This window comes from Triplophysa dalaica, chromosome 3 (genome assembly GCF_015846415.1).
Source record: "Triplophysa dalaica isolate WHDGS20190420 chromosome 3, ASM1584641v1, whole genome shotgun sequence".
Taxonomy (NCBI): Eukaryota; Metazoa; Chordata; class Actinopteri; order Cypriniformes; family Nemacheilidae; genus Triplophysa; species Triplophysa dalaica.
The window spans coordinates 20,806,712-20,822,922 of NC_079544.1; the positions used below are offsets into that span (position 1 = coordinate 20,806,712).

Genomic DNA, 16,211 nt, shown 5'->3' on the forward strand with positions numbered 1-16,211 from the left:
TGAGTAAGATAACTGACTGGACCCAGTGGTAGTTTTCTGGGACAAGGGTTCAGGTGTTTTTTAACCTCAATCATGGAGGCTAATAGAGAACTGCAGAAGCTATGGCCCTCTGCCACTTATAGATGCAGTTGTGCTCTGGTTAAATGGACTACTGGAGTCTGTGAGGTCTAAAATGAGCTACATATATTTCCAAGACTGAAAACATGCAGGTAAAAGATTTGTTTAAGTTGTTTATTGTAATGTAAACGTTTGGCTTAATTCTAAAATGTGATTTATAGCCCAATCCTGCACCTGCTACTAGGCACAAATTTGGTAAAGTTCACCCAGAACAAAACATTCTGTCATCGTTCCTTCTCCCTCATGACATTCAAAACATGTTTGTCACTCTTTTTTGCCTTTAATTGAAGTATGTGATTATACCCCTCCTTCTCAAATTTGTGTCTGTTTGCTTCATGACACAGAGAAATACTTGCTTTGGAAAGGTCAGAGTCTCTATTAACTGCAGTAAGAACCTGCACCTGTCTGTGTGTGTCTGTGTGTGTGTTCGTGTATGTACATGCTTATGTGCGTTCGTGACTGTTGTGCTTGCGTGTGTGTTCATTTTAGCCCAGAGGTAAGGGATTATGAGTCATCTCATATCCCTGTCTTTAAAAATACATTACGCTCCATTCAGAATGTCTTTCAGTTAACATGCCCACATAAGTCTTCATAAACAATACTACAATATTACATTTCTCTAATAGAACGCTCTATAATAACAAGCCCACGCACACCAAAATCATAATCCATAAAAGCCCACATACACGCTTTGATCTCTGCCTACAGCTCTGCTGTTCTCCCCAGTCGACTGGTGTTTTTTCCATCTTCTCTCTTTCTCTTGTGTTTCCATTTGCACCTCGAGTGAGAAACATGACGTGATAAAAACTAGATTGCTTTCGTCATGTCGCAGTTTGCATTTTCACATTTCTTTCAGCGTGGACAGTCAATTTAACATCTAAAATGATATTTCTATATATTGTGCAATACAAGTGGTTTGTCTTCAAAAATATGTCTGATTCCATTTACATTATAAATGAAAAATTAATATAACACTTTGGCCTCTGTGATTTTTATAATGTTTCAGAAGGACATCAGCGATAATTTAGAAAGTATGGAGATACAAGTCTTTATTATTAGTCATGTTTGTTACTGGGTTTTGCAAATGTCTAACTGATATAGAGAATAAAAAAGTTTGGCAACACTGTTTTAGTCACTTAATTACACAGTTTTTTCCATTTCCGGAAAAACGAATTTGGAAATCTGAAGTATACGGAAGGAAAGGCACAGTATAATACTTGTGCCTCTATATTGACTGCTCGAAACGGAAAATTGCAGGTTACTTTAGATATCTTTATGTGGGTTGAAGTCAAATTATGTCAAACTGACATCGCTTGAAAAGTCCGACTTGACAACTTAAATGCTAAATCATTATTTTAATCTTGCAGTCGCGAATCAGCATAAGTCAAGAAGACATACTGTATGTTAAATGTTCATCTATTATGTATTTGCAGATTCCTTTATTTCCAACCACAAAATTAAGATTTACAATTTTATCTAATATATCGAAACATAACAGGTCATTCATTTATAAAGGATATTCAAAATATAAAAGTTACGTTTGTTGCATTAAGTAATGCATCAACACAAGTGTGTTCATTATATGTAGAGTATTTTAACATTTTTTAAATAAACAAATAGTTTTATTAAGAGTGATGTAGTTCTTGCATTGGGCCATTTGATATAGAATCTATATCAGCATGTGATCATTCACCGCTTCACAAATTCACTTAGTCCCTTTAGTTTTACGTGTGTTTTGCTGGTCATTCAAGCTTGTGGTTGACTCTTTACTTTTGCAAAGCTCATCTCATGTATCTCAATTTGCGAGGTGCAGAGAGAGTGTTGGCTCACAGTTTTATCTTTCTGCACTTACGTTATCAATAATACACAAGCCCATAAAGCGCAACTGTCTCATTCCTTTAAGACACCAGACTACTGCGGATAAAAATCACTTTATGGTGGCTCTCTATAGATGATCAAAGATTTAAATAACACTTTATCATAAAGTAATCTCTTCTTTACACTGATGCAATTACATTGTAGCGATTTCTGATGACTGTGTCAGAAACACATGTGAGAAAACGCACAAATGTCCTCCTTCATCCATTTTTTTAGTTCCTGTGTTTGAAGCTTAATACAGGGTTTTTCCTGGATAAAAAAAAATGAGGCGGAGGTTGTGCCATCCTGATCTTGTTCACACATGTAGGCCTACTGTCCCTTTAAGTGGCTTAACCAAAGTGACTTTGACATATTAAAAGTTCTTAATAATTGTTATTTTAATCTAATTTTATAAGTTATATAAAAACAGAAATGGTTTTTAATCAAATATAGCTTTTTATCATTTAAAAAAAAAAATTCAGTCACTATAGCCAACTGAATTAACCAGTCTTGCTAAATAACTAAAATGAGCAAAGCTCGTTCACATCTTGCATTCTCTGTGGTTTAAATGACTCAATGATCTCTTATATTTTCTAGTGACTGAAAAGTTCAATAGTTTAAATGAATCTGTTCAATTGAGTCATTCGTGTGTTAGTCGTTCTGAACGCACTGTGTGTTCATACTGGCGAACTCCCTGTGTACAGTACGGCGATTCAACGATCCAACTACACAGTTAAAGTCATTACAATGATATACGACATGTTAATTTAAATAAATTAAACGTACTTGGATGCAAAACAAACAGCGGCGAAACACAGCCAGCTCTTATTCTGCGACTCTTTTTAGTACCTCAGTGTGCCGATAACGAAACAGCGCCTCTACTGTGGCGTAATGCCAAAACTGCATGTACAAATGACTGTCTGTTAAATGCACGCAGCATTTCTTGTGAAGACACCCGTCATAGTTTTGGCGAAAGTCCGATGCGCCACCGACATTTGACGGAGACGGCCCCCTCCAATTCCTCTATGCAGGAAAAACCCTGTAAATTATTCTTCATAGCTCTCAGCGTTATGCAGTGAGGGTACAGTGCATGAGATCCAACGTTCGCTATAAAGGTCTGCAGTTATTAAAGATATGAAAGTGTTCACAAGGCCAATACAAGGTTTTGTTTCAGTTGAATGAATTCAATCTCAAGTTCTCAAAGCAGCCGATCTCTAAGTGCTGCAGTGCATACAGATTCGAACCCATAGCTCAAACACAAATTGTACGAACGGGACAGATTATTATTTGGAAATGCTGAGAGACTTTTAAAATGTATAACATACCCAATTTATGTATACAGTAGGTATGCATGTGAGTAGGAGAGAGTGAGTTAGCGAGCGAGCGAGAGAGACACCATGTTACATTGAAGAAACTAGGCATATTAAAGCAAAGGTCATGCAAAAGTATTTTTTATTTCTTAGATTACACAGATCAAATGTGTTTTTACTGTTATTAGCTATTTGCAAAGTAAATTTCCACCACACTGCCCCTAATGTGCATTCATGTTTTTATGGTGGTAAGTTTTAGAGATCCAACCAGGTGGCCTTGCCATTCTGCAAGAAGAGGTGGCATGTGCCACTGGGTTAGGGGAAGTGGCACTTTGCCACTGCTAGCGGTGTCACGCTCACTAAAGGATGTTGGAGATTGTGTGTGTGTGTGTATGCGGTCTGCGGTCTATTAACAGAAGGACTGATTTGACACCAGCCTCATCCCCGTTTGTGTGATCGCCTGTGTGTAAGACAGGCGCGTCCCTTCTGCAGGACAGATTGCTTTGCTGGTATGAGGGAGGGTAGGGAGGACGACACCTGGCTCCTGCCAAAACAGTCCCACTGCTCACAGAAAACCTGCTGAGAGCTTTGTCTGTCTGCCCTGGCAGGCGCTCTAATTGGCTGCCTTCCATAAGCCCCTCCCACTTTCCTCACCATCTTGAGGTGATAGAGGTGGGGAGGTACTTCCCATAATCCCCATTTGACTGACAGCGGGAAAAGGCCACTCGTGGGGGGTATGGGGTTGGGGGGTGGTTTACTGCTGGGGAAAGTGCAGACATATTTATAAATATCTCAACAGGAAGTATAATGGCACGCTCACAAACATGTTTCTTTGTCTGGAACAGAAATCAATCTGGTTTTAAAGGATACAACATAAATACAGATACTATACACACATTTGTAATCATAAGGGTAGTTGACAGAATAATAACGCAAATTTGTTCTATGGTGTGATGGAAAAAGCTATCAATGAAGCTAAATCTCTGTTGCTACTTTACATTATATAATGATTATAAATAGTAGTAATAAAAAATAATGTACTGTAGTGTGCTATATTTTAATAATATTTTTAGATTTAGAAATTGTTTGGTTACTGTCTCTTTAAGGAAAGATTGTGAATAAACTGTTCATTGTCAGACATGTTTTAGGGCAAATTGTAATTTCAAATATACAACATGACTACATCAGCCATATCTAAAATACTATGCAAGTAAAGCTTAAGATTTCATTATTCTGCTTTAATAAATAAGTGATGTAAGATCTTTTCTTAAAGGGCTAGTTTACCCTAAATACAGCAGTGATGTTATGTGTGCGCGTTTGTACATTTTAGGCCAGATTCACATTTTGCGTCTTTTCTGCATGCGTGTTCGTTATTTTAAATGAAGATGCGCTGCGGAAATAGGGGGCGACGCTGTCTTTTTTTCAGGCGTGTCCGGGCCATATCGAGATAAAACAATAATGAAAAAGAAAAGATTAAAAAATCTACTTTCAGAAAGCCGCAAGCCGTCAGTATAGACAAGGTCAATGAAAATGGAGACACAGATGATCACAACATAACTACATCTAGTAGCGGAGTTATTGCAAGGTATGTTCAGTGCATAAAATACATATATTCTTTGTTCATACCTCCTCGTCTCAATGGCTATGGTGGCCCATGTTGATAAGTGACGACAGACGTCAGAAGAGCGCAAAGTCCAGGCTCTTTGGAATGAACGCAGTGCAGTTTGTGTTTCCACATTTTTTAATTAAACGCTTCTGTCCATGTTTGCTTTCATGTTTTTTTTGTGTGTAGACATTCTTTGGTAATTCTTCGTTGGTGTTTCAGTATTAGTAAAACATGAGGGTGAGTTATCATATTGATAGGTTCTTCATCCTGGTCAGCTGTTCCTTTAAGAGTGCACCTTTCTTTTTTTAAATGTACCAAAAATGAACAGCAGGCTCCATCATAATGTATAAAAACCTGATGACGATAGCTGCATTTATTTATTAATGGAACAGTGGTGAGATCATGAGCATGTGTTTGTGAGCATTTTACATTATTCATATCACAATGCTGAAGTGCACTCCCGGCTGGTTTCATGACCAGAGGTGACCTCAAGCTCCGAGATGCTTTTAATTTCCAGCTGTGTGATGATGAAAGGTATTAAGACATATACTGTCTTTATTCTTAAACTACAGAAATCCATCATGCAGGTTTTGAACCTGAATTATTAATTTGACTGTTTTCCCCGGTTATTAATATTATTACTATTACGGTATGTTGCTGTTGTTAAGAAACAGATTTCGCCTTCGGCCATCACAGTGGGAGATTTCGGGTGCAGCGTGTGCTTTTATCCCAAACGCTGCTGTGAATTTTGATGAGTCCTTGAAAACTAAACTGAGCGTTGATGCGCTTGTGTCAGAAAAGCTTTGCTGTATATCTTCTTCTTCCTTTAAAGCCTTAATGATGTTTTTGTTTAGCAATTGAGGTCGGCTCATATTTTTGTTACCTCCTGTTTATGTGTTCGATTTGACATGTTTTTTACTTCCTTTGTTCGTTTTACTCTCTGTTCTCTTGCTTTTATCTTGTCTTTTGTCTTTACTTAATTCCGAAGGAAACACAGAGTTGAGCTCATTATGGTTTAGACTTTGAGTTGGTAGGAAGGCAGTACAGATCAAATTAAACCCGTTGGTGCAGTAGACTCCTGTTCTATTTTAATCTCCTTTTCTCTCTATTTTCCTGTAAACGTGATCATAATACAGTGTTTTGAAAGGTACACACAGTATAAAGTACTCCCAGGGGAACTCTACTTCATTAGTATATTTCAGTATTATTTTAGGAAATGTATGTGAACTTATTACTTGTACTTTAAAATTTTACATGAAAACATCTTCATGCTCTTATTTAGACTCTTTAAAGCGGCCCTAACACACAGGATTTCTGCTAGTCTCTTAATTTTGAGTGCCTATAGAGTAGTATTGCATACTTTGAATCTTTGAAAAGTATTTAGTTTGATCACATTTATAAAAGATAGATAAAGCTTTATGATTACTTCTAATATCACACGTTGCGTGAAGGGGGGAGGGGTAGGCTGAACTAAAGCACATTGTCAACAAAACACAGACATCAGTTTCTCTCACCACATGCGGTTCATGTCCGGCATCTTTTAGAGCTTGGACAGGTCCATATATCAGTTTCTAATGACCGCCGAATCCAGCGTTATATCCACAGTTTATATCTAACATGGCGTGCCTCGTGCTTTTCCGGGAGAATTGTCCAATAAGGGACTAAGAAAATTGTTTATATGTTTTATATGTTTGAAAAAAAAATCAGAAACCTGTAAGATCGCTGGGAGAGTGTGTTTAGCACAGAAATACTGCGTAATACGCCTAACTCATTTTTTGACAAGTTGACAATATTAAGCAGGAGAAGACATGCATGACACATCGTTGCAGCACCCGTTTAAGTACAAAGTACACATTTAAAGATCATGACATACAGTAAATCTGTCATTATATCATATAAATTCACTTTCAGTGTCAAATGTAGTTGTCTATTCGTCCTCGGGGAGAAATATGTCTAAAGTCTTGCTAGCAGCTATCATTGTCTAGATACAAAGCAAACTGAACTGAAAAGACGACAAGAAAATATTGAAACAAAAATAAAGTAGGTGGCGTGTTTAATAAAACGGCCAATAGTTTTTACGTATTTTACACACAAAAATATAATGTCAAAGCATATCTTTAACAACTTGTAAAATACGTAAAAACTATTGGGCGTTTTATTAAACACGCCACCTACTTTATTTTTGTTTCAATATTTTCTTGTCGTCTTTTCAGTTCAGTTTGCTTTGTATCTTTAACCGACCAGTGTTGTGGAAGAGAAAAAGAGATGTCTCGATTTGCTCTTTGTTTGTTTGTCTAATTGTTCTCTAGTAGATATTTGAGATTTATTTGTATATATTAATATTAAAGATGTGAAGACTAACCGTGTTGTCTCTCTTCAGGATTTATCAGAGGTGAACTCGACGCAGGTGAGGAGTCAGACAAACACGGCTCGTGTGGATGGACTGCGCTCAGGCACCGTGTACGTCATGCAGGTTCGCGCCAGGACGGTCGCCGGGTTCGGCAAATACAGCAACAAAATGTGTTTCCAAACCCTCACAGATGGTATGAACCTTCACACCAACACCCGTGTGTGTGTTTGTTTGTGCAGTGGCATTCTCTGCATCTCGCTGATTTCATTCTTTTAGCCCCTGTTGTGAACCGACTCATTTAGATTTGTGTCCATGAAATCTTTTATTCTTGATATTCTTGTGTGTTCGTCAATGTATGTCACGGGATGGTCATATGTGTGTTTGTTCAGGTTTTTCCACCAAACTGCTTCTAAATGATTTTCATACAGTCCATGTGCAGCCAGCTTTCCCAGAATGCTTTGCTTTGAATGGTGGATGATGTAATTAATAATTATTGGCATCTTGGGTGTGTGGGTGGGTTGGTGGATGATTCTCCCCCTCAGTGTCTGTCTCTCTGTCCATCCATCCATTTGTGTAGATGTAGTTCTATTATATATTTTTTTTCTTATTTCTTATTTTCTTTCGTCCTCATATTTTTTCTTTTAGCTTTCCTGTATTTTTATTCAGAATTCTCTCTCTCTCAAATATAACCTCTGTCTCTCTCATGGGTTTGATTAATGGTGCTGTATCTGTAGTCTAGCATGTCCTGTCTGATGACTATGCCAGGGACACACAAACACACTCTGGATGCCAGACAGACTGGACTCTACAAGACATCCGCCAGGCAGCTGGCCCATGCTGACACACACACACACACACACACACACTTTATCTGTCCAGTTCACCCACACATTTTTTGGGGCTTCATTTTTTACACAGCCCTCCTTGTCTCTGCTGTCACACTGGTGTAAATATAACTGAACTGCACAGCTAATGTGGGACATGCTCACATCAATGCGCAGATTTGACGTGTAAACCCTTTTAGGTGATGTGATACATGTTCTTACTTGACTGTTATATACAGATGTACATTAATACATCAAGCATGCAAAGGTTGTTGGTTACTGATAATTATGCATCGCTTGAATGCCCTTTAAGACACTTTGGATAAATGCATAAATGTATATGCATACCTTCTTACATGCTTACATGTGTACAACACGCACACAATGCCTTTGAAATACAGCAAACACAATCAATCATATATTTGTACAAACACAATGCTTTTAGATAAGGGCCGAACACACTGAAGAAAAGCAGTCGCTGATAAAGACAAACCAACTCCTCGTGTGTGCGCGTGTGAGTGTGTGTGGGCATCCGTGCCGTCATACACGCTAAAGCAATTAGTGGCCGCGTTCGCTGTGTGCCAGCTGATGGGCACATCCACTGGCATTCTGCCATGACACGACATTCGTTAAGACAATTACCACCAATCATCAGGGAAAGAAGTTCGTCTCACGCACACTCACACCTTCACCTCTTCTCTCCGAGCACAACACACACACACTCTCGGGAGTCTCTGCCTTGTTTTGACAGCCAGGTGTAATGACGAAGAAATGATTGCGTTAAATTAGGTGTGTTTTAGCCGAGTACACACAGAGACTGCTCTACTTCCTGTTGGCTGTTACAGATTTAGCCAGCCTATCCAGATCGACCATCACGTTTTATGATTGCTAAAATCTTGTATTTTACAATACTCTCTAACAGGCATGTAAGGTGCATGGGCACATGACATGTTCAACCTTATTTAAAAGGAACCTCTTCTTCCTTGGTGTCATCGTGTTTTGAAAGTATGCCGAATGTAGAAATCCTGATGGAAAACAAAGAGAGACACGGTTGGTGATCTTAACTGGTCTCCCAGCTTGCTCAGGCTAGTCTGGTTTTACTTTTCCCAGCTGGTCCTCTGGCAAAACCAGTTGAGAACCTTCTTGGGAAGGTTGTTAGCGTAGACTAGCTAATCATGTTACGGCAGCTGTCCTTTTCACTTTTTATGGCAAATTTCATTTGTTTTATATATAACATTATAATATATTACATTATGTTATATACAAACACAACACCACAAAGGTAATACAAAAGCATATAAATCCATAGCAACATGAAGCTAATTACTGTAATTAATGAGTTAATTTACATAAAGATTAATTAAAAAGTAACTAATTAAAAATGAATTAATTAACATTCAAACGCATGCTTTTCTCAAATACTTAAAATATAAGCAAATCACAAGAAAGTGAGAGCTGTGAAGGACATTTGAAGATAATCTGGGCTTGACAGATGGAAGGTCAAAACACCACTGAGATGTTTTAGTGGTAAAGTCTAGTTGTAGAATAATGTTTTCATTTTCTTAAAAACAGCTTGTGACAAATGTTATTAAAATGCATGTGTGTGCGTGCTAAAATTGGACTATTTTACAACGTTGCTATCCCGTTCAAACATTTAAGTATGATCTTTTAAGTATGGCATACATTTAAATGAGTTGCTGTATTATTGCTTTTTCTAATAATGGCACGTTTTTGTTCAAACTCATCCGAATTAGCCACCTTGAAAAACAGGTTCTTGTGAGTTTAGGCGGGGTTTAGCCAGAGCCGTTGAACTGAAGTTCAAAATTTTTCGTCATGTGTTTCATGTGTCTTCAAATAGTTCCAGAAAGTCCGGTTTATTCTTTTAATTCACATGAAATGTGTTGAAAGTTTATCTTAATCGTTCGTTGCAGCACCATGCTTTGCTAGTAACATCCGGGAACTGTTGAGAGGCTCCATGAATCGCCCTTGCTGTGAAAAAAATTGTAATTTTTCTGTTGGTCAGACTGGAAGATCATCTTAAAGACCAGGAAACCAGCATAGACTCTTGTTTCAGCAGTTTCTCTCTCGTTTCTCCTTGATTAACTTAAAGCACAAACCTGACCATTTTTAGCATCTATATTCGTCTTTTGTTTTTCCACAATAATTTCATTTTGCAGCAGCTCTCTTTCTCATTCATTGTCCCTTGAGCTTTAAAGGCAGTCTTTGAAACACGCTTCTTCTTCCTGAGTAGGTCCTCTTCATGTGTTTACATTCTTTCATCTTGTTTCATCTCTATAGGCAGTGGCCATTTCCGTGTTTCTGTAGCCTAATGCATCCTCTCTCTCTCTCTCTTTCTCTCCGTCTAGACGACTATAAATCAGAGCTGAGGGAACAGTTGCCGTTGATTGCGGGCTCCGCCGCGGCTGGAGTGGTCTTCATTGTGTCTCTGGTGGCCATATCCATAGTCTGTAGCAGGTGAGATTGCCTTTATGGAAGCAGACGTATGGCTGCTGGTGCATGATCCTCATTCACTTTAGGAGAGACAGATGGTTGTGTTGTCTTTTAGAACGATCTAAATGTGTTTCTGAATGGATTATTACAAAAAGCATTCAACTGTTGTGTAACTCAGATCGGCCAAAACTGTTTTGATGGCAGCTGCAAATATTTATCGATACTTTAGGCCGTGACAGTAATCCAGTCAGAAACGCAGAATAATCAGATGTTCAAATATGAAAATTTTGTAATTTTTTTACCTCATAGCACTTGCTAGGAGGCCAAACTAAATTTGGAAACACATCAAACGCCACAGTTGATAAATGTATGAATGTAACTGCTTTAAATAACAAAATATAAAAAAGCAAGGACATCATTTTGAAAAAGAATTGATAAAACAACATGTTTTCACATGAATTGTTTAAACTTTCAGTTTCTGTTTCCCAGGTGTTTTTGTGACACCTGTGCATCCTTACTTCCACAAACACCACATACCGTAAATTCATGAGAATTGTTGGTTAAATAAAAGTTGCATCATAGTTTTCAGATGTCTCTTGGTCTGATATTTTGTCATCTATAATGCAATTCAAGTCTGTAGCTTAAGTATCTAAATTTGATTTGGGACTTCGTTTGCGTCACATATTTACATTTTTGGAGTATTCTGGGATGTCCAGTTATGTGCACTACCTTTATGATGTAATCCTCACATGAAGGCCAATCACAATCTCTTAAAAGAATGAAAATATCTTATGCCATAAAACTGGGTTTTAGTCTTTTATTGTATCTGGGATACAGATGTGGATGGGCGAAGTGATGCAATTCTTGAAAATTGCCAGAAATTCTATTTTTGTATCCAAAATTTTAATTACAAAGGAATACCTGAGACCACCATACATAACTAAAAACATCACTGAAAACACCACCAGTCTGTCCCAAAAGCTCATGACTAAAACAGACCTACAACAGACCAAGAAAAGGAATTGCATCCCTAGTAAAATGCCAGACCTCCAAACACATCTTCGACGAAGAAAGACAAACAAAAACATTCCAAACATGTTATTCAGATGCATGCTTTATTTCGTTTTGTTAAAATAATCCAGATATAATAATAATTTCATTTTTCAACACTCTTCTGTAGAAAACGGGCGTACAATAAGGAGGCCATATACAGCGACAAGCTACAGCACTACAGCACCGGCAGAGGTGAGTAAGCCATGAGACTCCTCCTCCTTTGTTTTATACTTGACCCCGCCCCCTTCCTCCAGGGCAAACCTATCCTGAAAAGGATTTCGAATTAGGGCAAAACAGAAGGAGAGGGATTTGAGGTACAGGAAGTGCCGGGGGATGCTGTGTAGCGCTGGAGAGGAATGAAGGGATGACTTCAGGCCCGAGCATTTTGTTGATGCTAAAACTAAAGCGGCTTTTCCTTCCAGTCAACTTTTGATAGCCCTGAAAAAAGCTTAAGGCTTATTAGAAAGCGAGAAGTCTCTCTCTTTCCTCTCTCGTAACCTCTCGGAGGATTTGGTGGGCGATCAGCAAAAATGTAATTATCTAAGTTCAGCCAACAAAGTAAACAAATGATGTGACGCACAAACTCGAACATGAAGCAAACAATTTTCAAAGAGAAAGTGAACATGAGAAAAAAACTGACGTGTATGGAAACCTGATATTGGTGTTCTGAAGAGTATTTGGGTAATTACTATATTAAAATGTATCCATTCTTGAATGTCAATGCATATGACATAAAACAAAGCTAAGAGCCCTCAACTATGAATATAATTGGATTAAATGTCACAGAACTTCCCGACACTGCCAAACATTAGCATTATTAAAACGTGAAGAACGGTTAAGATGCTGCAAGGTGTGTGTGGAGTACAAACTTTAAGAACATTTTCCCACTAAGGGATGTGCTGGTTTTAGTTTTACATGATGCAAACTGAAGTCAGTTTGACACTCATGACACAATCCCAGATGGACTCACCCACCTTCACAGAGCGCGCACACACACACACTGTTAAATGTAAATGGATGGTAATTTGTGTCAGCATTCATTCTCTAAGTGCTCCAGATGTTGCTGGTGACTGGTCTCCACTGATTCACTACCAGAAAGTTTATTCATGGTGTGACCTTCCGGCCCTGGATGTCGGACCAGTGTGCTCAGGTCCATGCTTAGTTCACCTGGTTCAAGTTTGACGTCTGTCTGTGAATGCTAATGTGTCGTGTAAATTTAAGAGGACAGCTAGTCTGACGTTTTTGATCTTCTACTGGTCTGACGCACTCAAGTGACACAAATTCGATGGTCAGAGTTTACCAAACTTAAACTTTGCTACGCATCAAAATGCAAAATATCTTTGGACGGGCTTGCGTTTCCGATCCGGACTTGTAGTGCATTTATGGAAGGCATTTTATCAACATGTGCGTTAATGGGGAACTCATGACCATTGGGTTGTCAATACAGTGCTCGACCAATTGAGCTACAGAAACATATTTTTGTAAATGTTTTAGGCCAATTTTATTATTTAACGAATATCTTACAAATATATTGCTTGAATCTTTTCTAATTTTATGATTCATTACATGCTTTTATTTTGTCCATTTGTCAGTTTTTACCAAAGCACAGCTCTTTCTTTGCCTTTATTTTGCTGATTTAAAACCACTGTTGTCAAGCTAGTCAGTCAGCTGGAATCTGGAAAGAATTGAAACACGTCTCTTTCGCTCTGTAATGAGCGCCCTAAGGATCTAAAAGACCTAAATTACAGTGAAGGAAAAAACGAATACTGGACATAAAATGGAAATACACTTTTGTGTAAAATACCGATTTAAAAGCTAAGTGTCGAAAGGCAGTCACATGGTAGTACATAAAGCATGGCTATTCACCCAAAAATGAAAATCCTGTCATCATTTACTCTTTTATTCCGTTTGACTTTCTTTCTTCTCCAAAACACAAAAGAGATATTTTGAAGAAAGCTGGCTTCATTTTATATTTTTTGGCAGTCTCGGCTGATAGATCAGTGAGGTGTGGCTAATCTGATCTAAATAGGCTTACACTGTGTTGAACTCTCACGATAAAAGCACAAACAGGCTGATTTTCTCAAAGCTTCTTAACCCGAGACAGAGTCTTTGATGTATCTGGGTCTGGACACGTCAGAGATGGCTTTTCTTTCAAACGCTCTGAAACTGGGTGATTACTCAGTTCAGACATCTTTGTATGTGTGCAAATCATTAACATTTACGCATACGGCTGAGGCTTTCATCCGAAGTGAATTTCAGTGCATTCAAAAGAAACAGTCTCTCTGTCACATTTAAATGTCTCCAGATAAGGCGGCTGGGTTTTTTTGTCAAAATTCTGCTTTGCATTTTCCCTGTTCTAGACTAAAGCCCTTATGTACAAGTTATTGCTGTCCTGTTTTTATGGTGCAATGTCTCCTCAAGATTCCTGGACGTACTGTTACCAGAGCGTGATGCATTAGGGTCTGTGTGTCTCTCAATGTTCTCTCCAGGGTTCAGTGGATAGGAAGAGAAGTAGTGTTCAAGAAACTACAAAATATTAACATTTACACCCGAGAAAAACATAAGAGACCTTACTAAATTTTCATATCTTCAGCATTGCTAGATGTATTGTGGTCATTCCAGTCAGTGTCTATTGAATCTCAACAAAATCAAACCTCAGGAGTGATGAAAAGTCCTCCAACAGCATTGTGAAAGACTGACAACATGACAAGACTCATGAAAACTGTGATAAAAATCCGGTTTATCACATCAAAAAAAGTCGAACTGTATCTAAGTATTTGAGGTCTGAAAAAATACAACCTGTTTCTACAGTTCATTTTCTGCAAATAGATGCAAATACAAACGATATGTGTTGTTTCTGCACCCTGAGCACCTTAGCAACACCCTAGCAACCACCCAGCACCATAACGTTAAATGGCAGATTTGCCATACAGTCAAGCACCACACATATTTTCTTTTTGTAAAAGAATGTGATTTGAAATATTATAACAAATGTGAAGTTTTGTCTTTAGAATTCCATACATTCATGAATTGTAAACAATGAGATATGGAATAGATGTTGTCCTTGAGCTTCATGTCTTTTCTTCCCTGGTGTTGTCAGTAGAGTGTGCACAGAATAGGTCATTATTGCGCTCGAAGTCTTTCTGTATCACGCTGAGTGTCGTACCCTCGCCTCCGCACCCTCCTCAACCGAGTCAGCGCTCACCCCTTCCTCTCGCCCATGTCTTTCAGCTTCATTGCATCAGCTTTCACACCTGCTTTGGGGTCTTTCACTTCCAGCTTGAGCTGGCGTTATATATGTTTCGTTTGTGTGGGTTGCGGTTCCTCTCTGATGTTTGTGATTGGATTCTGTATCCTCTGTATCACACACACGCACACACTGATGTTTACACATGAAGTTTCATCTTCTGCCATTAAGAGCGGTTTGATGGTGTGTCGGCTTTATCTGTTTATGAGGTCCTGTGGGGGATACAGGCAGACGAGAATTTGATTCGGCTCTATCGGAGAAACGGGGAAAGAGAGAGATTCACTGCAGCTGTCTGGTGCACCCACTGCTTATTAATGATGTCATAGTCGCCAGGCATCAATATGAAATGCTTTATAAAGAAAGAATAAAGAGGGAGGATAAAGACTGTAATGACTGGCGGTAGATAAAAATTATAGTACTAAACAAAACAATGCATATTATGTAACTTCTTGTTAAACAAAACTCATTGCTGTTTGTGTGTCAGATTCAGTTGATCTCAGACTAAAAAACATTTAAGAAGATTACTAAAACCGTACTAAAAAGGTGATAAACATAATTTGCTTTTGATTTAAATGTAACCAATTCTGACAAAAACTGGCTCTCTATTCTATTTACTCTGTTTTGGTGTTTGCATGAGAAAGCGCTTTTGTTATCAAAGGTGATGGGTGTTGTAATCATTTTTTATAACCCATTTTCGTATTTCACTCTGTTTTGGATTGCTTTTTGTTTAGCTTCCCAGATTTGATTTGTTTATTCACTGCTTATGATATCCTTTTGTTTAAATCGCACAGTAATAGATTCACCCTGATGCTTTTTTAATTCCACAGCTTCTCTTGAAATGGGTTTTCAGAACCTGTCAGTAAATTTGCGTGATTGTAATTTCTTCTAGAACTGACTCTGAGACCTGATCTGTCAAATTGCCATACGCCCATGGGCTGCCCGACCCTGCCTGGCTCTCCTGGGATGAAGATCTACATCGACCCTTTCACCTATGAGGACCCGAATGAAGCCGTGAGAGAGTTTGCCAAAGAAATCGATGTCTCGACAGTCAAAATCGAAGAAGTTATTGGGGCAGGTGTGTGATGTTTGTGCATGGTGATGTGTATTCATGTGCATCAAAATCCCGCAATCTCAAAACTGTATTTATTTGAAATGTAACACCAAAGATGGGAAAGTCAGTCTTGGTTTTACCACATTTGTCGTTTTTATCTCAATTGTCAGACGCCTATCCTTTTATAGTCTGCATAGACACACACACACACACGTAAACCAGCAACCTGGAGGTCTCTGACATTTTTATCGTCTCCTTCGAGAGTCATGGTGGAAGATGCATTACAGTCTCGCAGTCTGCTCTGGTCCAGAGAGCTCCGGTTAATCCACTCATGCACTTCATATG

At 38.4% G+C, this 16,211-nt stretch overlaps 1 protein-coding gene across 1 annotated transcript in view; it reads left to right on the forward strand.

Annotated features, from left to right (window-relative positions):
- The window catches only part of LOC130417379 (ephrin type-B receptor 1), a 179,417-nt gene that overhangs the window by 139,225 nt on the left and 23,981 nt on the right, over positions 1 to 16,211 (forward strand). The window contains exons 7-10 of the mRNA XM_056742920.1: positions 7,271 to 7,433; positions 10,431 to 10,539; positions 11,696 to 11,760; positions 15,705 to 15,890. Of these exons, the coding sequence (XP_056598898.1) occupies positions 7,271 to 7,433; positions 10,431 to 10,539; positions 11,696 to 11,760; positions 15,705 to 15,890 (523 nt within the window). The remainder of the gene's footprint in view (positions 1 to 7,270; positions 7,434 to 10,430; positions 10,540 to 11,695; positions 11,761 to 15,704; positions 15,891 to 16,211) is intronic.